The following is a 24,954-nucleotide window of genomic DNA, read 5'->3' as shown; positions in this document are numbered from 1 at the left end:
CCATCCAGCATCTTTTAAACAATTTTGCTATGAGCTCTGAACCCTTAAGTAAAATCCAGAGTTTTCCCCAGCCTATGTTGCAGCCAGGACAGAGGTATGTAACCTAGGACCTGCCAATCAGAGGCATCCATGCAGGTTTTTGATTAGGAAAACACATAAAAGGAAGTGGTAGGTAAAATCCTTTATTCTGTTCAAGACACAGGTAGCTTTTGGGAGGAGCTGAGACCGAGACTGACATCTAGTGCCCACCGATAGCACTGCAGGATGTCGGGTCCACACCTAGCCCTACCGCAATGGGGTGGGCCCAAGCCATAGTTTGGATAGTTTCTGCAGCCCAACTCTGGCCCTTCCAAAGATTATTTGGTTTATTCTACTACTCATGTATAAAGTTTGAAACAGCTTTCAAATTTAGTCACTTAAGACACCCATATAAACTTAACATTTTTGTGATCAATTTTAATTAAGCCTACTGAAATATAACTGTCCAAAAAATCCAAAACAGATTGTTTACCCATAGCTTTTACACAATGAGTGTTAATCCATATTATTTATTAAGTTTTTAACTTTACTCAAAAAATGTCAAAACATCTCTAGTACTGGTATTTTGAATAGACCTAACTAAAATTGCGAGTAGGTATCTATAATTTGGACCTCTAAAAATAACTATTTTTCCCATAATAATGAAAAATGGCTGTCTGGGTGAGGGGTTGTCTTTCACATATGCTGAGTACTCAATTCAAGTTCAGAAAATTAAGGAGTCCAGTCTCTCCCCTTTTCTCAATCTCACTGCCAGGAAATGTACAAGAGGTCAAGAGCTTGGTTAGTTAGCATGGTAGGGAGACTACTTATTTTTTGTCTGGGGTGTTTTAGCTACTGTAATCGACAGTTTGTTCCTTAGGGGCGGGGCCCTGGTATTATAAGATATTTAGTTCATTTAAGAACTTCCCTTTCTTTTAAGATTTAAGAAAATATTTTAGCTACTAAATCATATGCAAAAACAACTTTCCACAGAAGCTGCAAGAATCTGAAGTTTCACAAATACGTGTGCTGAGACACTTTAATCAGTCATTTTTCTTTCAATATATTTTATTCTGATGAAATTACAAAAGTAGATACAAAATACTTTTTTTAAAAGTACAGTTAACTGACTTAGAAAAATAGATAAAGCCCCTAAAGGTTTAAAAATACAACATAAATTTTCATGTAAAGAACATTTAAGAATATTTTCGAGGATAACCAAAACACTTATGCAAGCTATTTTTTGATGTAGACCATAGAATGTTGTGCTATAATAAATCTATAGCACACGAGCAATCCATTTGGATTTACAGAATATGTGTTTGCAACAGAATGTGATGAGAAAACCCAAGTGAATTTCAATGCAGTTGTTTCAACAAAATTACTGCTATAGCATGGAATATCTTCAAAGCCTTTTACAGTCTGAAATATCACAAAAACACAGGAAGACTGAGGGACAACTATTTTCCCTTTGTCAGAATTCGACAACAGTAAAAATCAAATCCACTTACTGAACAGATATGAGGAGGAAATGTTCCTGTTGACGGTGCTCAGTTTGGTGTCCCAGCCGGCATTTTTCAGGCCAGAGTTCTACAGACAGGAGAGCCTCCTATAACCAGGCAGAGGTTAACACCAGCGCCATGACTGGGGCTGCCTGGACACAAACTTCTAGGACTTACACTCTGGGCCCGATTTTTTTACGCTTATGAGGTAATAATGTTAAGTTCAGAAGCTCCACTTCTTGTGTAACCTCACTGCTCTGAGAAAAGCACAATAGTGATTAAAAAGTTCAAATCACCACCAGGATTGCTCCTCGTCTCACACTAAGAAAACTTTCCTTTTGTTGTTATCAGAGTTATGATGAATACAGATTTGCATTTCTTGAGCAGGCAGCTACATGAGCTAGGGTTCTCTACAAGTCTAAAATGAAAGGAAATACTTTGTTAGCTGGCAGCCCTCTAAAATCCCTTTATTCAGTCTGGAGAAGGATGCATTTGGCTGTCAATATAAAAACTGGAGTACAAGGAAGTTTCAATATTCAAACAAAAATCTGCATCTCATTGTCCAAAAGATTTTTTTAAAGGCCTGGAAATAAAAGCACCAAAGGATTAACTGCGTAATTTACAAAATACTCTCCATCCCATGACTGTTGTGTGAGGAGCAGCAAATCAGACACTGAGAGATGACTTATGATTGGGAGGGGATAAGGGAGGGAGTGTTGTGAACAGGCAGACCCTGGGCACATAGATAAATCAAAAGTGAGAGGAGTCAAAGACAGACTGATTTCTTCCAAGTCTTATCAAAGGTTGGCCCTTTAGCCAAGTCAGGGAAGTGTCATCCTTTCCTCTTCCTCCAATTCAGTCTTCAACTCCATATCATTGGATGTAAACAAATAATGTTAACACTAATGTTTAGATGCATTGTTGGTTAAGCCAGATTAGCTTGGGAACCTGGTAATGTTTCAATTTTTTTTTGTTAAAAAGAGGACATTCTGACTCAAATTACCAACAATTTTATATTTTATTAATAAGAGGCCTTTACTACTATTCTAACATGACCATCTTTGGTTTGTTTTAGGGCTGAGTCATGAAGAGAGGGAGGATTTCTATCACTGAAAATAAATGGGAAAAAGTGAGAACCCTTTTGTTGAGAATATTTGAAATACCAGAAATGATGATGAGGGTATAACCCTAGTTAAATCTAATTTCATTCCTTGCAGACTTAATTAAAGCCAACAATGTTTAAAGTCAAGAGGCAGTTAACACTCTACATGGCATTTAGAAACTTGCTTTCTTGTTTGTAAATGATCAATATAAACATACAAACCACCTGACATAAGTTTGAATAAACTTAAACTGTGGATTGTGGAATTTCCCATAGAAGGCTTTTCTCTTTTTTCATAGTTGATTATTCCACTCTTTAATTCCTGAAACAATGAGGTATGGTTTCTGCCTAAATCAAATAAAATGTTGTTTCCTTTAAAATTCTGTATGTTTAAGAATTTATTGAAATTGTTATAAAAATGAAGTTTCTAAGCAATTCTTTTCTTTATATTCTAGTGGAATAATAATAAAAAATACAGAAAAACCCTGTCAAAACTAACCTTTGTCAAAGCCATCAAGGAAGTTGGTGAGTACATTGCAAAAGTCACAGCTCTGCAACAGAATGCTGGCAAAGTGGCGCCAATATTACAAGTCTTTAGTATACTTGTGGTCAATACATTTTAAACTGTCAGAAACCTAATGAAAATCAGATCTTTTCTTCACTAATGAGAAAGATTCTTTTAATCCCAATAAACACAGAATAATTTCAAGTTTTGATACAAAAACAATTATAACAGGATGAAGCCCCAATGGGGGCTCAACACTTTTTTTTTTACTTATTCTTCCCATTTTTGTCTCCTTTAAACACACACACACACACACACACACACACACGAATAGGTAACACACCAAACTTTTAGCTGTGTTATAAAATGTGTACACCTTTCAAGGTTTTTTTTTATTACGGTTTTCCTGAAGTTTTATCCTTATTGGGATAAAGTTTGTGCATTTCTACACTACTCTTAACTAAGTCTCAAGTCACAATAAAAACATATAGGAGTGGTTTTTCTAAAAAAAGGAAACTCAAAACAAAATAAGTAATCTGAATACTTTGTTCCATTCTCTTATCTGGAATTTCAAGGCCTCTGAAAGACAATGTGAATGAAGATAGTGGTTTTGAGATCTAAATTTGTCATAAATTTTTGCAAGTTTTCTTTTTCACAGCCCGAAGCTGCATATTAAAATTATTCTGAATGAAGTATTTCAAAATAAAAATCTACAAGACCATCTTAGATGCCTTAAAAAATTATTTCTGATACACACTCCTCAACATTTAGGTTTATATATGAATAAAATCCCAAATAAAGACTAAAAAATAAAGTAATTTTTGAAATAACTTTGGTTACTGCCACACATCATATGATGATTTAAATTGCAATCGTGGATTTTGAAAAAATATACATACATGTATTTTCTATAAAAACACTAGTGTACAACTTCAAACTAAAAGCTTATCCAAAGTGACCCACATATTCTAAATCTTAAGGAAACTTAAAAATATCCCTTCTATTTGTAAAATAAAAGCAGAATAAAACTGATCTGATTATGTTATGAGGAAATTTGTTGTGGAAACCTATTAATAAATTATTGATGGAAATTCTTAATATCCATTATACTGTAACCTGAAAAAGACTAAATCTTCAATAAAAGAATAGTAAGTAAACTGATAAACTACAGGTTAATAATCACATAAATCGAGTGTGATTCTGTGACAACAACAGGAGTGGTCAGACAGTGCCTCAGATTTGGCTGTGTCCTACATTTCTCACTCTGAAGATATTAGGCCAACCATCCTTCGGGACAATTTTTATCAGTAGACTCAGACAATTGGTGTCTTTTTATCCTGTTAAAGTTTGTATCACTAGTTTATAACAGATAGCAACGAGATAGTTCTATAGCATTAGATGAAGCAAGAGGATAACTGTGTTCTAGAAGAAACATTTATCTGTCCTTCGATCCAAGCTTCTCAATTAATTCCTGAAGAGGTGCCAACTCACGCCTATCAATCAGATTAAACTCCTAAAAAGAGAAAAAATAAAATTTAAAAATAGATCTCAAATTAAAACTCTGTCAATACCATTCAGAGAAAGGACTCTCAACCCTAGTTTTCTAAAATCTGAAAGAATGATGAAATGATCTCTGCAAACATTTTAAAATGTGACTTTTTAACTCCCCTTTTTAAAATATAACTTACTAAATAAGCAATTGTACATATTAGCATGATGCTCACTGTATAAAACATTAAAATCAAAACTGTATGTTTGCATTTACATAGAAATTATTTGAAAACCATACACTGAACCCTTGATAGTGGCCACCTCTGAGCAGTGGATCTTTTCCTTTCATATATCTGTATTTATAGCTATATGGTATATATATCTATGCCCTGCAACAATCTCAGAAGGAAGACAGGAAAGAGCACAATACATTCTCCTTTGTGTGATACATAGAATTCTAATACACAATACTTACTACAAAGCTACTGGTTTTTCCACCAAAAAATAGTATCTAGACACATTTGTATTTTGCATAATTATATATCTCTAAAATGAGGCTAAAGAAGTCCCCATTCTTTGATTTCTTTTGCAATGTGAATTATTTTGATTTTTAAAAGTTCCAATTCCAACTTAACGCCCATAAGGCAATGGGCCACATTTCTGAAAGGGTGGCCCTTTATTAAGTTTCTAGCTACTGATTTCATAAGATTTGGCCTGAGGTGGGACTTCTGGAAACTCAATCCATGATAGCAGCTAACAGGTTCTTCTAAAAGTTTCTCTTCTAGGCATAAACATCTCATGAAACAAGCCAACTGCAGGTGTTTTTCATAGCATCCCTTCATGCAGCAGTGGCAATGGAACTGAAGGATATGGACAAGCTTTCTTGGGGTTTCGGTGCTCCTTCTCATATCCTAACCAGAGATCTGGGCAGCCAGAGGCAGAAAGCCCAAAATGGGGGTGGGGGGGGTGGGGGTGATGCTTTCTATGCTGCTACACACGTCGCGGTAAGATAAACAACGCAGAAAAGAGAACCCTGCTTATACTTAGCTCTACATATATAAATAAGATTCTGTAAGTTGCTCTTTATTTAAGTTACCAAGTCAAATGTGTCCAATTCAAAGGACACAGAAGTCAACAGGTTCAACTTACCTGAACAAAGAAAATAAAGTGCTTAAAGGAGGTGTTGAGGTGGGCCTCCTCCTGAAGCTGCATCACGGAATCAAAGTGCTGGTGATAAATATGGGCATAAACCCTGAACAGACGCTTCAGAATGGTCTTTGCCACAGACATAAAGTTTTTGGGAAATGGGACACCTATAATCAAATATACATATATATCCATTAGTCTTTTATCTAATTGAACAGCAGCAAGTTTAGACACAGCCACGAACAACTCCAACAAAGAAACACACACATTCACAAATACAAGCCAATATTTTCATGTATTTTTTCAAAGACAAGGGAAAACAGAATCCCAAACCTAAGTATATGAGGTTATGTTCACATACCACACTTTTTCTAACTGCCTTAGAATAGCAGGCACAGGTATCAAAAGTTATATAAGCTGCTATTGAATCAAAGTTAAAATAAACATAATTTTAGTTGTTTAATAGCGAAGAGTTTCTTCTTAAGCTTAACTGCAACAAGAATAAGCATTTTGACTATAAATAGAAAATTTTTACTCTTTGTTATTTGTAACTCTAAAAAATTTTTTTAACATGCTCAGCCAGGACTGGAAACTCTCCTAAGCAAAAAAAAAAAAAAAAAGAAAAAGAAAAAAAAGAAAAAAACAAAGAGCACTCTGAGACATCATAATTTACTATTCACAAATAAAAAGTATTTTATCTTCTGAATTACTCCGAAAAGCTAGTTTTCTTTCTTAAACGAGAAGTCCCCAACTTTTTAATTTTTTAAAAGTGCTATTTTCATTTTCTTGTAGTCTAAGAAGGGCATATACTTCCTGAAAAAAGAAGGAAAGGCAGCTCCCTACTTTTCAAAGAAAATAAACAGCTCCTTAGAAAAGTACTGGGAACGGGTTTGGTAATCTCTCCAAACAGTGCAGGTGGGGATGTGACTGGTTACATTGCTGAGAATTTTGGTTGACAAGACCAAAGTCTCTTAGAAGGCAGGGATAGGAAAAAGACAAGACAAATGACACTGAGTACAGTAAATAAACACAGAAGAAGGCATCTGCTAACCTAGATTAGTTGGCCTTAAACGTCTGTTCCAGAACATTACTCTTGCAACTTTCTTTAATCTTTCAGAGGATAAACGCTAAAAACCCTTTCTCCTTCTCTGTTTTATTTCCCAATCAGTCCTCAATAGCTTGAACTTTAGTATATTTTATTCTTAGAAGCTGATTTTTGTGGGGGTTCCCCCACACCAAGTCTGGGCTGACAACTTGCCCTTTCAAACAAACTCCTTTTCTCTCAGAATTTACAAATCGGCATCTTGCTAATGAAAGGAACAGTAATAACTTGGATATATTACTTTAAAAATGAATCATGAAGTTTCACCGAATATGAATAAATAACCAGCATAAGTAAGATGTGGATAATAATTAGGTAGAAAAGAATTCCAGAACAGTAGGATAAATTGTTGTAGAATGGGAAGCTGAAAAGAGATAAAGTCAAAAATATTCTTTATCCTCCATGAGGAAAGCATGAATAAAGAAATCTAATTTGTTTTAATCTAAGCACTTTCCAAGCTCAACTGAACAGAAACAGTCATGCGTAGTGAACATACAATAATGAATCAGTGAGAAAGGAAATAAAAGGTTTAATAGAACAGAAAAGCTAACCAACAGCAAACAGACCAAGTGTAACGACATGATGTAAATTTTTCTCCGGAAAGAGTCTCTGATTAGACTGCAAAAAAAGAACTCTGCTATGGTCTGAATGTTTGTGTCCTCCCACAGCAAAATCCTCATGTTGAAGTCCTAACCTCCTGGGTGATGACATTCGTAGGTAGAGCCTTTGGGAGGTGAATTGGTCGCTAGGGCAGAGCCCTTGTGAATGAAATTAGTGCCCTTATGAAAGATGCCCCAGAGAGATTGCCCTTCCTCTATGTGAGGACTAGGTGAGAAGTCGGCAGTCTGCAGTCTGGAACTGGACCTTCACCAGAACCCAACCATGCTGGCGTCCTGATAGTGGACTTTCAGCCTTCAGAAGTGTGAGAAATAAATTTCCCTTGTTATATATGCCATACAGTCTCTGACATTTTTGTTATAGCGGCGCGAACAGACAAGACAGAATCCCACAATATGCTCTTCGTAAGCCAACCTTAAACTGAAAATGACAAGGACTAATGTCATCCATGAATACCAATGCCAAAATCCTAATCCAAGCAAATAAAAAATAGTCCTCCAGGAAAACATTAAAAAAGTAATGGAAAAAACCTTATAGTCATCAACAACAGATACAGGAAAGGTATCTGGCAAAATTCTACAACCATACCTGACCTTAAAAATTCACACACCTCTCACCAAAAGCAAGATTCCTGCTTAATGCTGAAGTACTAGAAGCACTCATATACACAGGGTGTCAAAATAATGTAGAGACATTTTAAGAAAGGAAAAACTATTAAAATTGTAATACTCAACATTTACTGATAACAAAAGATGAATACAAGTCATGTGTATATATTTTTTGGCACCCCTGGTATAAGGAAGCAAGAAAAGGATGTTTGCTGTCATCACCATTAGTCAGCACTGCTCTGAAAATACCAGCTGGTGCAATTAGGTAAGAGTTACACAAGAAGTATACATATCACAAGGAAGAGGCAAAATTATTATTATCTCAGTATGATGTAATTGTATTCTTAAAAAACTCAAGAAAATCAACAGAAACAATCAGTCTGATGGTCAATTATAAAATTTATATAAAAATCAACATCTTTTCTATATACTAAACAATAACCAGTTAGAAACCAGGTATCAATAAAAAAACATTAAATGCCTAGAAATAAACTTAAGAAACTTGAAGGATTAGCATAAACTACAGAATTTTACAAGAGGAATAATAAGAGACATGAATAAATGAAGAAATATACCTTGTTCTTAGATAGACAGTATTGTCAAGAGAACAAGAAACCCTATGTTAAGCTAAAAATTGAATGAAATCATAATCAAAATCTCACAAAGATGTTTTTTTTTTTACCTTGACAAAATGATTCTAAGTTCTTTGGAAGAACAAATATCCCAGAATAGCCGTGAATATTCTGAAAAAGAAGAGCAAGGAAAAGAGACTAGCCCTACAAGATGCTCAAAGATGTATGGCCATGATTAATTAAAACAGTGGGGAATTTCTACAGGAACAGATAAAGGGATTAAAAGACTCCAAAATATGTAGCGCTGTAATAATCAGGGGAGAAAAGTCACATGTATTTGACAAATAGCACTGGACAAACTGACTAGCTTTTATAATAGGAAAAAAAAAATGAAGGGAACATTGAGAGAAAAAAAATTCCTGACAGAGGATTTAAATGTGAAAATAAAACTAAAGAAGTACCAAAATGAAAATATGGACAAATAGTTTTATAATACTGAAGGAGGGAACACCTTTCTAATCACTGATTAAATTCCAGACATCATTAAAGAAAAGATTAATAGGACAAAATAAGAAAAGTTATATGTAGTAAAAATACCTCATGAACACAAGACAAAGGCAACCCGGAGAAAAATACATACAACATGTATGACAAAAAGCTAATATCCATAACATACAAAGAAATGGACAAAGGATATAAACAGAAAACACAATGATTAATAAACCACAAAATGTTCAGTCTCATCAATATTTTAAAAATGTACCTTAAAACAAATGTATGTACCCAAATTACGAAAGATTTAAAAAATGGTAACAACCAGTGTTGGTGAAGAAACATAGGCAGACACAAACATGTCTGAAGGGAGTATACATTTATAATATTTTTGGAGAGAAATTTGGCAATCCGTTACATTGTTTTAAAGTAACAGAGCTTTAAAAAGAACACATTTATTATTTAAAAAGAAAAACAGTTCTACAACCTTAACTCACCAATCTTAGAAGGAAAAAGAGTTTCATCATCAAGTTGATCCTGAACCCAAGTCATCAAATAGTCAATGTATTTTGGTGCAGAACATTTGATTGGCTTTTTAATATTAGTACCATCTGCCCAATGATATTCATATCTGAAGAGAGAAAGGTGTAACTGATCAAGTTATCAAAAACATCAACAAATGTGCAACTTATAATCAAAGTAGGTTCACATTTTGTCAACAGAAGTTATGCGTATCTTTAGTAAATTACCTAAACATATACTGAAGATTACTGAGAGTTTCCTATAGAATGATTCTGAAATGTGATGGTTATAACTGGAGGAAAGGAAGAGGAAAGGAAGATGATGTGGCAGCTGGCATGCCAGAATGGATGTTTTCTAACACAGTCCTGGGAAAAATAAAGGAACTGCATTCCTGTGTTAGGCAAAAGGTGCAGAGGACCGGGGAAGGAGCTGATGGATCAACACATTCTGAGATCCTTGGCCATCAAGTTATCACCAAGAGTTAGATTATAAACCCTGTTTCTTGAAAAGAGTGTTAAAGACACATCCTTAGTTAGGCATGCATCTTTCCTCCCCCTCACCTTTGCTGAGTTAGAACGATTAACAAAACTTATACAAACTTTACTGTGTAAAGCATTTAAGCCATAGATAACTTTAATTTTCCTACTCATTTTACTTAAATTTCTTTTAAGAAAGTTTGAGAAATAAAACTTAAAACAACACAAAATAAAAACATCTCTCCTGAAATACTATAATAAAAATAGGACTACAAACTCATTAGGGACCTATTTACCCTTTATACCTGTAGCAACTTCAAATTCAGAATAGACAATTTTTCCCAAGAGGTAAACATCTTGATACCATTTATTATCACATAAAATCAGTCATCTACTATAGGAAAAAGATTAGATGGAAACACACTGAAACATTAATCCCATCACACCTTGCCAACATTAAGAATGACAAAGAGTTCCACCTCCTTCTCAAATATTTCTTGAAATTTGTTATAGACAAATTTTTCTAGCATCTTTAAGCCAGATAACTGAAGCAGCACTATTTGGAAGTAATTAACACAAAATCAGCAAAAGAAAAAAATAATCAAATACTAAAGAATCAACTAAAAACTCTTTCAAGAAATTGATTTAAAAACCAGAAACAGCGCAGTGCTCCTAACGCCGAGGTCGCTGGTTCGATTCCCACATGGGCCAGTGAGCTGCGCCCTCTACAGTTAAGATTGTGAACAACAGCTCTACCTGGAGCTGGGCTGCCGTGAGCACCCCCAGACGTTGGCGTAAGTTACCGCAGGCTGCCGTGACTACTGTGTGCTGCCGTAAGTGGACCGCAGCCTGCGAGAGCTGCCGAGAGCCGCTGAGCGGCTGACAAACGACTGTAGATCAACTGCCTCACCCCCACCCCCCCTCCCCTGCAAGGCTCATAACATCAGCATGGGCCAGGGAGCTGTGTCCTACACTAGACAGAGAAACAGCTTAAACCGAAGTGGGGGGGAAGGGAAAGAAGGGGGGGCAAAAAGAATTACACAAATAGCAGTTAAAAAAAAAATAAAAACCAGGTCTGGCCCGGTGGCTGAGGCAGTTAGAGCTCCATGCTCCTAAGTCTGAAGGCTGCCGGTTCAATTCCCACATGGGCCAGTGGGCTCTCAACAAGGTTGCCAGTTCAATTCCTGGAGTCTCACAGGGATGGTGGGCTCCACCTCCTACAACTATGATTGAACAAGGCACCTTGAGCTCCCGGATGGCTCTGGAGCGTGTCACCTCAACCATAAGGTTGCCGGTTCGACTCCCGCAAGGGATGGTGGGCTGTGCCCCCTGCAACTAGCAAGGGCAACTGGACCTGGAGCTGAGCTGCGCCCTCCACAACTAAGACTGAAAGGATAATAACTTGACTTGGAAAAAAGTCCTGGAAGTACACAGTGTTCCCCAATAAAGCCCTGCTCCCCTTCCCCAATAAAATCTTTTTAAAAAAATAAAATAAATAAAAATAAAAACCAGAAACAGAACCATACGGTAATAAAATTGAAAAACAAAAACTTTTGTAATGCAAGGTAAACCTAACTAAATTTTTTTCCTTTTACTTCTACAATTGAACTTTCACACTTAATATAATGCAATTACAAAAATCAAACCCTAAGTACCAAATGCCAAAGTATTTAATAATAACTAAAAGCTCATAGGTAAGTATTCAAGACCTCATAAAATTTGACGGTTTTTACACAAGCAATAAGGTAAGAAAAACAAAGTCTTTAATTTCTATCAGTGATCAGCTTTATTCAGTAATTCCAACACCTATATACTAGGCAGTCACAAGTACCTTGGACCTGCAGACATGACTGGACAGCTTGCTTCAGTGCAGAATTCTGTAATAGTTCCGTATAACATGTTGATCTGGTTGAAGAAATCCACAGCTGGAAAGATAAAAGCAGAATTGTATTAAAATGTCTGTGTAAGCACAACAAAACACCAGACCTCTCAGTTGAAGGATAAATAGATAATGCAAATCCTTGGGAGAGTCAACAATCCAGAGAGAGATACTGTAAATTCTCTTCTCTTTGTAAGTTCTCATACCCAAGTGAAGTTAACTTTCAAATATACTAAGCTTTTAACCAGTATATAACAGCAGAAAAATAAAAATCAGACACTTCTAACTTAATGGTGACTACTACATCGTTAAAGAATGATTCCATCCAAGGGAATGAAAAAAAATCCATAGCTTCTTATCAATCTGGGCCAAACAATACCATCTCTGTTACAAGAGTGTTACAGAATATATTGTGAGGGAGGCAGTACAGCAGCTATTAATAGGCATTTAAAAAATCTAATTTACCATAAAAAACCTGAGGCCTAATGAATACTAAGGATATAAAAAAGCCACGGGATGATGTTCATTGCCCTGGAGTCTCCAGCTAACAGAAGGGACACAATTATAAGAGATGAATAACACAACATATGAGAAGATAGTATCCAAAGGCCAACAATAAGTGTGACAGTTCAGAGAAAAGGCAACATATTGACGAGTTGAGGGTGTCAGGGAGTACTTCCTAAAGGAGCTTCAGCTAGATCTGGAAGAAAATGGAAGAGGAAGGTGATCAGTGAGACATACACTCTTGTGCAAAGAGAACAACATAAGCCTTAAAACCACACAAGTTTTTTAAAATGTTTTAGTTCCCTGTCTAAAAAGGAGTACCTAAAAATCCACTAAGGCTTCTCCAAGTTTCTTAAAATAAGACTAAAAAGTTCTACTTGTCAAAAGGAATTTTGTACAAAACTCCCTTTAGTAAACCTTTCTCTTAGTCATGTTTCTAAGAAAGTAATACTAAGCACTCAATATTCATTCAAAACAAAGAGTGTGCCCAGATGGTGTGCCAGCTTATTGGTCTAAAGCAGCTCTTCTCCAAATGTGGTCCAGGGATTCCGTTTCAGGGGGGGGAATCTGTGAGGTTGGAACTATTTTAATTGTCCTTTTCACTCTCCTTCTCTCAGGAGACACAGTGGAGTTGTCCAGAGGCTCCACCACAACAGACTGAATACAGAAGCAGACATGAGAATCTGCCTCTGATCAAGTCAGACATTAAGATTTACAAACATATAAAAACAATGCCATACTTCTCACTAAGATTTATTTTGGAAAATATTCATTTTCATTAAAAAAAACTGTTAACAGGTAATGGGTATGTTATTGCAATTTTTAGATGAATTTAAAAGTAAGTAGTATTTGAGTTAAATTTTCTAAACACCTAAAACTTACACCTTCAAAGGTGCCTTTTTTCTTTTAATCAATTAAGTAATATTCTTTCAAAAAAAAAAAATCAGGATTATTTAAAATTTCTCAGTTTTAATTTCTAACACAGTAAGTATCCCTAGACATAACCTAAATACCGCCTTTTCCCGAAAGACCTAGCCGGACAACCAGCTCTAATGTGTCTTTTTGAGCAAAAATTAATATAAGACCCGGTATTATATATAATATAATATAATATAATATAATATAATATAATATAATATAATATAATATAATATAAATAATATAATACCCGGTCTTACATTATAGTAAAATAAGACCCGATATATATTATGTTATGTTATATTATGTATTATGTTGTATTATATTACACTACATTACATTATATTATATTAATGATGTTATGTTATGTTATACCCGATCTTATAGTAAAATAAGACTGGGTCTTACATTAATTTTTGCTCCAAAAGACGCATTAGAGCTGATTGTCCAGCTAAGTCTTACTTTGGAGGAAACACGGTAATTAAAAGCTCTTTAGGGTTCTCAATAAATTTTAAAAGAATAAATTGATCCTAAGACAAAAAGGATTGAAAACAGTTGATCTAGAGCAATAAGTCTCAAAGAAAAATCTAAGGCTGAAGAAGGCCAACAGATGCCTTCAGAATAAAAGATGATCATTTGAGTAAGGTTTGAAAAAAGGGTCTTTTTTGAATACATGTACTTCACATATCAAAATATATAGAAATGTTCAGTGAAAAAATCTGAATTCCAACCATTCCAAATCCTCCCTTTGGCTCCTGCCCCCTAAGTTTCCTTATCCTGTCTAACACAAAAAATAACATCTTACATAGTTCTACACCTTTTTTTTATCTTAGTAATATGCACAATGGCTTTTTAGTGAGCTGAGAAAAACAAAATTTTTTTCATTGTGTCTACTAGAAAATTTTAAATTACATTTGTAGCTTATACATTATATTTCTATCAGACAGCGCTGATGAAGGCAACAATTATCAACAGCTGATTAATACCACATAAAAAGACAACTAGACACTATGGGAGTATCTACACTATTGGAGGTATATACCACCACCTATGAAGTAGTGTTACAAACAAAATCAAATCTGACTGATCCAAGTTCTAAATCTGTGCTAGCATGGTAGCCATTGGCCACATGGCTACTTACCACTAAAATGAAATTAAATTTAAAATTCAGTTCTGCAGTCACATTAGCCACATTTCAAGTGCTAAATGGCCAATGCAGATATGGAACATTTGCATCATCAGAGAGTTCTACTGGACAGTGCTGCTCCACATCTAACATTTACAGGAAATAAAAGGAGGAAAAGAACATCATAATGGATGCCTTGGGGATACAATCAACAAAATACACACTGTGGAGAACAAATGAACTGATTTCTTCAAGAACAACAAAACAGCGAGGAAAAAAAAAAAGACTATAATGAGGGGAAACCTAGGAATTAGAGATTTAAGAAACATGTACAGGCTTCCTGGATCCTGATTTAAACAAACCATACATTAAAAAAAAAATTTATAAGACAATCAGGGGAAATGTGAACACTGGTTGGATATTTGATAACAAAGGAATGACGGTATTGTAATTATCTTTAAAAGGGGAGCTATCTTTTAGAGATGCTGAAATGTTTATAGATAAAATAATATGTCTGGGATTCACTTCTAAAGAATTAGGGTGAGATACATAGAAGAATCATGAATTGCCCATGAACTGATAATTACTGGAGCTGGATAATGGATACCCGGGAATTCACTGTACAAGTTTCTCTACTTCTGTATGTTTGAAAATTTCCATTAAAAAGTTTAAATATTCTGGAACATCTGAAATTCTTAATAGATTTAAACCTTATCATCCAGAACTGATCTCATCTCAGAAATGATATAATTCAAATCTCTAGCCTCAGTATATCCTTCCATGTCATGCCTTTGTCTTCGTCTTCTTGAACTCGAGTGACTTTCAGCTCATGGGTCCTTACTTTTTCTCCCAATCTCTCAATTTCCTATGAGTATTCCTAACTCACAACAATCAAGTGACTGGTGATGCCAACTGCAATTGACTTTTCTGTGTACACAGGCAGATGAGAGCTGCTGGGAGTGGGAACACAACTATACACATGGATTCCCTACAAAGTCATGGTTCACCACAGGTAGAACCTTTGCATTTATCAATCTTTTATTTGACCCTACTCAGCTCCATTCTCCCTAGAAAATACCCCAAAGCACTCCTCATTTCTCCTCAGGTCTCTCTACTCAGCTACAAAAGCTACAACCAACCAAGTACTCTGAAGACAACTACAGTTTTAGATGTACTTGTACATGTTCCTTTATAGATAATCTACTGGATTACAACCATTATACCTGTAAAATAAAATTCATTAAAAAAAAAGATTTTAGGAAAATCCTCCTATAAACCAGCAAAGTTGAATGTTATGACAAACTTACTGTTAACGGCAATCCACTCATTGAGATCCTCTCCCTCTGGCAACATCACAGCTTGCCTCAGATTCCCACTTCCTAGAGTTGCCTCTGCATGTTTTAAGAGTTCATACTGATGAGACCCTTCAGGGATATTCTTCTTTGGTTTGAATGTTTTAGAAGAGCGGCTGCTGCTATTAGGTTAAAAGAAAAAAGTATATCAATTTTTAGGACTAGAAGCAGAATGGCATAATTTTAGGCATTAAACTGCTCTGCAAAATGAAATAAAAAATACTGCCTGGAAAGTGACAGAATTAGTGTCACGAGTGGTGGTGGCGGGATCACAATGAAAGAATGCTTTAAATTTCTTTCCTCACAAAGAAACAGGATTAGCAGCACAATTTCACAAAGAAGGCAATTTAACTATGTTTCATGCAACAGTCTGGTGTAATAGAAAGGGCACTTTAACCAAAAGAAGAAAAAACCTGGATTCTAGTCCTTGATCTGCCACTACCTCTGACTGTTGGAGAAACTTAAACTTCCTTTTCGCCTCAATTTCCACCTGCAAAAAATGGTGCTGGGAGGGAGGTAGCCTTACGGTTCACATAGCTCAAAACTCCAATTTCTATATTAAAATATTCGGGATGCCACAAAGCAAACCACAGCGAAAGTAACACATTTTGAAGTTTTCAGCAGGAAAAATGAGACTACTGGTTACTGAGCAAAAAAAAACAAGTTTGTATTCCTATCTCACACTGTCCATAAGGAAGGTCTTCCTAACATGACACAAAACCCAGAAACCTTAAAAAAAAAAAAAATGGATTTCAAATCATAACAATTAAAATTTCAGTAACAGAGCAAAAAGACAAGTAAAAAAAATACTAGCAACACATATTATAAAGAATAAACTGCATAATAATGGGCTGAATAATAAATATATTATCTGTTAAGAAAAAGGTAAGGAACCCTTTAGAAAAACGGGCTAAGGAGATGAACAAGCAATTCAGAAGGAAAAACAACATTGAGCAACGAACATCTGAAAGCCTGTTTAATTAAAGTAAGATTTATTTTTCCTTAATCTGAGTGTCAAAAATTAAAACCACCTAATTACATTAAATGTGTTATAGAGAAATTAGTACTTTAATACACTATTGGTGAAAGTGTTAGGTGTTTGGGGGAGGGCAATATGGCAGTATATGTTAACACTGAAATGCTCCTCAATCTGTCCCTCCCACTTCTAGGTATCTCTCTTAAGATATAGACAAGGACGCGTTTTTCAAGATTGCTTTTAATGGTAAAAAACCTGGAAACAATCATAAGGTTTATTAGAAGCATGAATAAAACTGGATACATCCATATCATAGAGTAAATAAAATGGATACATCGTATCATAGAATACTACATAGTAGTTAAAAACAAGATACAAGAACAAGATAGAACTACATGTATCCACTACATGTAGTGGAAAGATCTCAAGATATGGTTAAACACAAATCCAAATGTATAGCAAGAACCCATTTTGTAAATGCATTGCAAGTGTCAGAATGGATACACGTAGGGGCGGCCAGATGGCTCAGTTGGTTAGAGCCTGAGCTCTTCACTACAAGGCTGCCGGTTCAATTCCCACATGGGATGGTGGGCAGCCCCCTGCAACTAAGATGGAAAACAGTGACTGGACTTGGAGCTGAGCTGCGCCCTCCACAACTAAACCGAAGGACGACTTGACTGGGAGCTGATGGGCCCTGGAGAAACACACGGTTCCCCAATATTCCCCAATAAAAATTAAAAAAATTTTTTGTTTTAAAAAAAAGAATGGATACGGTGATTACTTCTAAGAAGGAGTAAGGGAACAAAAACTGTGGGCTTTCACTTTACCCGGGTAATTTGAATTTTAAATAAGGCTGATTACGAAGTAAAAAGGAATTACAAAAACAGTAAATATTAAATATGGAAAATTCTTAAGATGCTAAATACCTACATTTAACAGGGAAGTACTAAATTAGAAGGAATGGTCCTTCACAAATAGAAAGCTGTGAATGACAGAAAGCTACATATGGAAAACTAACAGAATGATGGCTCATGATTCAATGTGATCTTCATCTAAATTAAGAATTTTGTACTTCAAATGGCACTGTCAAGACAGTGAAAACGATCCACAAAATAGGAAAATATATTTGCAAATCATAGATGTTATAAGGGTCTTGTACCCAGGATAAAGAATTCTTACAACCCAAAACCAAAAAGACAGACAACCCAATTTAAAAATGATCCAAGGTTGTCAACTATAATTAAAAATAAAAATGGTCACAAGATTTGAAGACATTAGTCCAAAAAAAATTTACAGATGGCCAATAAGCACCCAAAGCTGTTCAACCTTCTCAATCATTAGGGAAACGCAAATTAAAATCACAATAAGATACCATTTCACAACCATCTAGGATGATTATAATCCAAAAGACTAACAAAAGCTAGCAAGGGCGCTGGGAAAATGAAACTCAAAACAGTGCTGGTGGGATGCAGTGATTTGAAAAAGTTTGGCAGTTTCTCAAAAGGTTAAACATAGCTGCCACGTAACTCATCAATTCCACTTCTAGGTATATGGCTAACAGAAACGAACACATACATGCAATACAAAAATCTGTAGTACACAAAAGTTCACGGCCGCGTAATTCGTAAAAGCCAAAAGTGGAAACTCAACTGTCCATCAACAACACAAGGTTTAAAAGAAATAAAACAGCCTTACATTTGGTCCAGTGCGCAACCAAGCAACTGTGCGTCCACAAACAAACCGCTAACTACACACCATCTCCTAAGACTTGGGGGACTGGGGAGACTGCTGTAGTAACACAGAAATTTGTAATTAAAATGTAAATCATACAGACTTTCTGACATTCTTTCGGAGCCTCTACCCTTAAAAAATAATCAAAAGGAGGGAAAAAACGATTTGGACAAAGATATTTCCAGCAGTGCTATTTTGTAACAGCGAAAGAATCCAAATTTCTCACAATAAGGAACTAGGTAGATAACCCCTACTTATGAAACACTATGCAACTTAATGTCATAAAAATGTCAAGTCTGTGGGTGATGTCCGTAACTTTTTAAAAATGGATATTTATCCAACCCTACAACACATAGACTACGTAGAGGGAGCCGCTTGAGACTAACCAGGTGCTAGAGCAACGCTTCTCAAACTGCAGCGCTCCCCGTTTTCCTGGGGCGGCATTTCTCCGCTGGGTTCCTTTAATACTGACGTTAATAAAGCCGGACACACGGTGGAGTAAAAAGCTAAGTCAGCAAAGAATCGCTACAGAAAAGACACCGGACCAGAGAACTGGGAGCCCGCGCCGGGGCCTGGGGCTCCGCCCCCAGACCGTCCCTCCGACCTCAGGGGCGTCCGGGCGGAAAAGTTTGGAGGCGCTACCGGCCTTGGGGCCTTGCTGCTCCCCAGCCTTCTCGCTCCGCTTCCTTTGCCTCGACCGTCAGCCTCGGCCCACGTCCTGGCCTGCCCGGTGGCCCCGAGCCGGGGCAAAGCAAGCGCGGGCCACGCCGGGCCCGGCCCTCGCCCCAGACCCCGCTCGCCCCCTGCCCCGCCCTCGGCCCTCAGGTCTAGACCCCTCAGCCGCGCCGCACTCACAAGAGGAAGCTCATCTTCTATCCTCGGAGGGCACGGGAGGGGCCGCTGGCCCCCGCCGCGGTCAGGATTCGGAGCCGGCGCGGAAACCGGGACGGAGCCCACAGTCCTCAGCCCGCCGACAGCAGAAGCACCGGGCTCTGCTGCTCCGAGCCGGGGTCGAGCCGGTATAAGCCGGTACAAGATGCTGCGCCCACCTCGCCGGCCTCCCCCACCTAACAGAGCTCAAATGCGGAACCAGCATAATCTCGCGAGAGAAGGCTTCGCTCTGCCCCGCCCCTCGCCGACAGCGACTGGACGCGCCCCTTTTCGCCCCGCCCTCTTCTATAGCTCACCCAGTCATCACCTCTCCCAGTCACAGCCGTCAATCAGGGCCTTACTTCTCCCACGGGGGTGGTCGTGTTGCGGCCCTGGACGGGGTGGGGGTACATGTGGGGGTGTGGGGGTGTAGGGGGGTATGTGGGGTGCGGGTTGTGAGGGGGAGTGGCTGGCCTTGTATGTGCTGCTTTCGGGTTACATTCCCTGGATAGCATGGAGCATCTATGAATGCTGCAATTGTAAAGATGTAATTTTAAATTGACATATATTTCATATAGCATAGAAGCCACACTTTTAAAAAAAAATGCTCCAGTGTTGTGTTTCTTTAGTGTGTTCACGGAGTTGTGCAACCATCACCACTCTTTAATTCTAGAATATTTTCATCACCCCCAAAAGAAACCAGTACCCATTAGCAGTCATGCGCCATTCCTCCCTGCTCCCAACCCCTGGCAATAACTGGTCTACCTTTTTATGTGCATTTCCCTACGCTGGACACATCATGTAAACGGAACTATACAATATATGGTCTTTTGTGACTGGCTTCTTTCACCTAACTTGATGTGTTCAAGATTTATCCATGTTGTATTGTAGCATGTATCGGTACTTCATGCCTCTTTAGGGATGAGTAATATTCCATGGTATAAATATATTATACCTTATTTTATCCAGTCATCTGTCGATGGACATTCTGTTGTTTCCACTTTTTAGCTGTTATGAATAATGCTGCTATGAACGTTTCTGTACCGGTTGGTCATGAGAAGTAGACGTTACCACCCCAAAACATGCCGTTTAGGATACTATTTTAAGCTGGTTATTTTCAAGAAATAAAAGACTCTGAGAGAACTTTAATCTTCCCCCAACTGCCTAAAAGAATTTAGATAGAGAACCTTGCTCCGAAAGGGAACTATTATCCTACGTAACGATAATTTAATATGAACCAAGTGTGACAGGAAGGAACCTAGCAAGGCCTTTTGATCCAAGTTTTCTTTGTGTTCCATTGTTTAAAATGACCCGGGAAACATTTATGTACCAAACATTTGCTTTTTCATCTCCATGTGAATTGTCTTCTTGTCCTTTGAAGTCCCAACTATAATCTTCTCTTCTCCTTAGCTCAAGATGGTATATAAGCCTTAACTGCCCATCTGTACTCTGGTCCTATATTCTTAGGGAACCCTCATATATATACATACGTAATAAAGTTGGTCATTTTCTCCTGTTACTCTGTCTCATGTTAATTTGATTATTAGTCCTGCCAAAGGAACTTAGAAAGGTAGGAGGAAAATTATTTTTTCTTCCCCCACAGTCATACGGTAACTATATGTTTAACTTTTTGAGGAACTGTCATACTATTTTCCAAATCAGCTGTACCATTTTATATTCCCACTGGCAAATACCTGAGGGTTCTAATGTTTCTACAACCTCAATAACATTTGCTATTGTCTATCTTTTTTATTACAGACATTCTAGTGAGTGTGAAGTGGCATCTCATTGTAATTTCGATTTGCATTTCCCTGTTGGTTGATTTTGAGAATGTTTTCATGTGCTTATTGGCCATTTGAAACAAATTTATTTTTATCTCACTTTAAAGTTACCTCAGGCCCCCCCCCCCAAAGAACCATCCAACAACTTAGAAAGGGGTTCTGGTACAATAATAGTCTTTCCTCAGTGTCTCCATGACATCACCATCCATCCCTTTATTCCTTAGCACCCATCAGTCCAGATTCTGCACCCTGCCCACCCTACCACAAAAACTTTTCTCACCAAGATCTCCACTGGCTTAGTCTAAATCCAATGGGCATTTTTCAGTCATTGTCTTACTTGCCACTTAGTTTTTTTTGTTGTTGTTGTTTAAAGATTTTATTGGGGAAAGGGAACAGGACTTTATTGGGGAACAGTGTGTACTTCCAGTACTTTTTACAAGTCAAGCTGTTGTCCTTTCAGTCTTAGTTGTGGAGGGCGCAGCTCAGCTCCAGGTCCAGTTGCCGTTACTAGTTGCCGTTTCTAGTTGCAGGGGGCTTAGCCCACCATCACTTGTGGGACTCTAGGAATCGAACAGGCAACCTGTGCTTGAGAGGATGCGCTCCAACCAACTGAGCCATCTGGGAGCTCAGTGGCAGCTCAGCTCAAGGTGCCGTGTTCAATCTTAGTTGCAGGGGGCGCTGCCCACCATCCCTTGTGGGACTCGAGGAATTGAACTGGCAACCTTGTGGTTGAGAGCCCACTGGCCCATGTGGGAATCGAACCGGCAGCCTTCGGAGTTAGGAGCATGGAACCCTAACCATCTGAGCCACTGGGCCGGCCCCCACCACTTAGTTTTATCTGGTCAATCCTAACAGAGTCCTCGTTTGATAACAGTGATTTTATTTTTTTAAGAACCTCTTTTGTTTTCTCCCTATGATCTGGCTTCTATATGGTGGGAGTGGGGGCATAGAGAAGGGGAGACCATGGCCAGATTTGTTGGTAATAGTCTACTTTAGCTAGGTGTTTTTGGTAGCAAGTGACAAAAACCCACACTGTTCATATTTCCATCAGAACTATCTTACATTTTCTCCCCACTAAATTGTGAATTCCTTTAGTGACAGAGATATAGATTGTTCATTCAATCTGATGCTCAGCACAGTGCCTGGTATACAGAAACTGCTCATTGAATGAATGGACATGTAGACTGGAAATCCCAGTCTAATAGAGGAAATTGATACAGAAATAAGTGGTAATCAGGGGTGGCCGGATGGCTCAGTTGGTTAGAGCGCGAGCTCTGAGCAACGGGGTTACTGGTTCAACTTCAGCATGGGATGGTGGGCTGCCCCCCCCCAACTAGATTGAAGATGGCGACTGGACTTGGAGCTGAGCTGTGCCCTCCACAACTAGATTGAAGGACAACTTGACTTGGAGCTGATGGGTCTTGGGAAAAACACACTGTTGCCCAACAAAGTCCTGGAAAAAACACACTGTTGCCCTTCCCCAATAAAATCTTGAGAGAGAGAGAGAGAGAGAGAGAGAGAGAGAGAGAGAGAGAGAGAGGTGGTAATCAGTGCAGTATTACCAGTGCTGATAAGATGAAAGGCGAAGTGACTCAGTGCTCTTTCTGACTTGGCCTTTAGTTTTCTGGTTTTCTAGCTTCATTGCTCAAGACTGTGCTCCAGCCAAACAACTCTTTTCTATTTCTGTAATAAACCCTGGACCTCCCTGAATCTTTGCTCCTGTTCTTGAAATTCTTTCTGGCTGGAATGACTCAACATCCTCATCACACCCTGTCCTTTAAGATCCAGCCAGAAGTCCTCTTTTCTTCCTCTATAGACCTTTATATCCTTCTTACAATATACAAAGGGTACCAAAAAAACGTATACACATTTTAAGAAAGGAAAAAAAACTATTAAAATTGTAATACTCAATATATACTGATAACAAAAGGTGAATACAAGCCACGTTTGACTTCTGCAATTACAAGAGGTGCTCAAAGCGGTTACCATCAGCGTCCAGACACTTCTGATTATGGTGAACTACTGCTTGGGCAACGTTGACCAAAGTGTCCACTTGTATACATTTTTTTGGCTCCCCCAATATAATCACAATTCAAGTTTTTAGAAAGTAGTATTTTCATATTAAATAGCTGTTGTGTTAGAGAGTCGGAATTGGAGGATTTATGTTCTCTTGCTTTTCTGAAAATTCCATTTTTTCTCTAGTAAACAAATAGTTATATTATTTTTTACTTTTTATTTTATTTTAAGAGAATCAAGATAGAATAGTGATAAAAAGCTTATATTTTGAAGGTGATGGTCTGGATTTGAACCCTGCCACTGCTACTTAGTAACCATATAACCTTGATTATTTTTATAACATTTTGCCTCAGTTTTCTCATCTGTAAAATGGGGGGAATTTCATAGGGTTGTGAGGATTAAATGATTTAAGGTATAGAATTCACTTAGACAGTTCTTGGAACATATATACACTAAATCAATATTTGCTATTTAATAGGAAGAAATTTTGACATGTCTTATCACCTCTATTAGATGACCAACTTTCAGAAAGTAAATCCCTATTTACTTGTATTTTACATGTGCCTCTTGTGGGCCTTATATCAGAGTAGATACTCAGCAAATATTTGCTAAATGAATGCGATTGGATTTTTGCCTAAATATTATTTTAGACCAATTCTTTAACTGATGCAATCCCTGAATTTCAGAAGTTTTGTGTAGCTTGAGAAGTAGTTTCATCTGTTTGCCCAGAGAGTACTTTCCCATTCTAAACACAATTTCAGCACCACGGGTCCATTTGTGCTTGCTCTTGTTGGTACCAAAGTACCAAATTGTTATGATCTGATGAAACATTATCAGAAGCATACAGTATGAAAATGATGTAGTAGCACCAAGTGACAGCCACATGACACCTTGGTGAAATGACGAAAGCAAGAAAAGGAAAACTGGGGGAGAATCAAATCACAGCTCAGCAAATGGTGACGCAGGATACCCAGCACAAAAGAACTTACCCTGTATCTGTCGCTGCCATATTCCCATATTCATGTTGCAGGTGATTTTATGTCATCTGAAAAATCATCTGTCACATTAAGTAATGTTATTATTTTGATTTGAACTTTTGTAGTTTTATTGGGGTTTCATTTATAACTGTGTGATTTGATAGTTGTATGAAAGCTACAAACATAAGGACATTTATTGATTATACTTTTATAATCATTTATATTATTTAAGTAATATAATTATCATACAAAATATTTTCAGACTGCATAGGGAGAAAGGAATTTATGAAAGTTTCCTCCCCTCCTTTTAATGGTATTGTTTTTCAAGTTGTAGAGTCACTGAGGATATGAAAAACCAGCTATGTATTAGGAAAATTTTTCAGGACAGCTAAATTTGGGGAGGAGGCAGGGAGCCGCAGGCATTTGTGATCAGTCAATATTTGATCAGGATATCAATAAAGATATGAGAGAGAGACAGAGAGACAGAGAGAGAGACAGAGAGACACAGAGAAAGACAGAGAGAGACCGAGAGAGACAGAGAGAGACAGAGAGAAACAGAGCTAGAGATAGAAAGATCACTAATTGCTGCAGGGCATTTTTTTCCCCAGAGACAAAACCTATACCTTACAACGACTGGGCAGGTTTTGCTCCTTCTTTGGCTCAGCTGGCC

General features: G+C 37.4%; 1 protein-coding gene across 2 annotated transcripts; it reads right to left on the bottom strand.

The window, feature by feature from the left end:
• Positions 1-1,034: 1,034 nt before the first annotated feature.
• Positions 1,035-19,736, bottom strand: MOB1A (MOB kinase activator 1A). 2 transcript variants are annotated; one of them, XM_081069631.1, is made up of 6 exons: positions 19,496-19,736; positions 15,889-16,055; positions 11,986-12,079; positions 9,654-9,787; positions 5,768-5,931; positions 1,035-4,640 (listed from the first exon to the last, which is right to left on the bottom strand). In XM_081069631.1, the coding sequence occupies exons 1-6, from the start codon at positions 19,507-19,509 to the stop codon at positions 4,563-4,565; spliced, it is 651 nt and encodes a 216-aa protein (XP_080925757.1). In that variant the 5' UTR covers positions 19,510-19,736; the 3' UTR covers positions 1,035-4,562. The 2 variants fall into 2 exon arrangements, with proteins under 2 accessions (XP_080925757.1, XP_080925758.1); XM_081069632.1 differs by having other exon boundaries at positions 15,889-16,052; positions 19,496-19,709.
• Between the last annotated feature and the right edge of the window lie 5,218 nt (positions 19,737-24,954).

This window comes from Rhinolophus hipposideros, assembly GCF_964194185.1.
Source record: "Rhinolophus hipposideros genome assembly, chromosome: 12".
Lineage (NCBI taxonomy): Eukaryota > Metazoa > Chordata > Mammalia > Chiroptera > Rhinolophidae > Rhinolophus > Rhinolophus hipposideros.
This window is presented reverse-complemented; position numbering and strand designations above follow the sequence as displayed.

Excerpts from the sequence above, each read along its gene's own strand:
- MOB1A (XM_081069631.1), bottom strand. Across the intron at positions 12,080-15,888 it reads TGAGTGGATTGCCGTTAACA|CTGTGGATTTCTTCAACCAG; the intron begins GTAAGTTTGTCA and ends TTATCTTTCCAG. Across the intron at positions 5,932-9,653 it reads TCTTTTTCCTTCTAAGATTG|GTGTCCCATTTCCCAAAAAC; the intron begins GTGAGTTAAGGT and ends ATTTGATTATAG.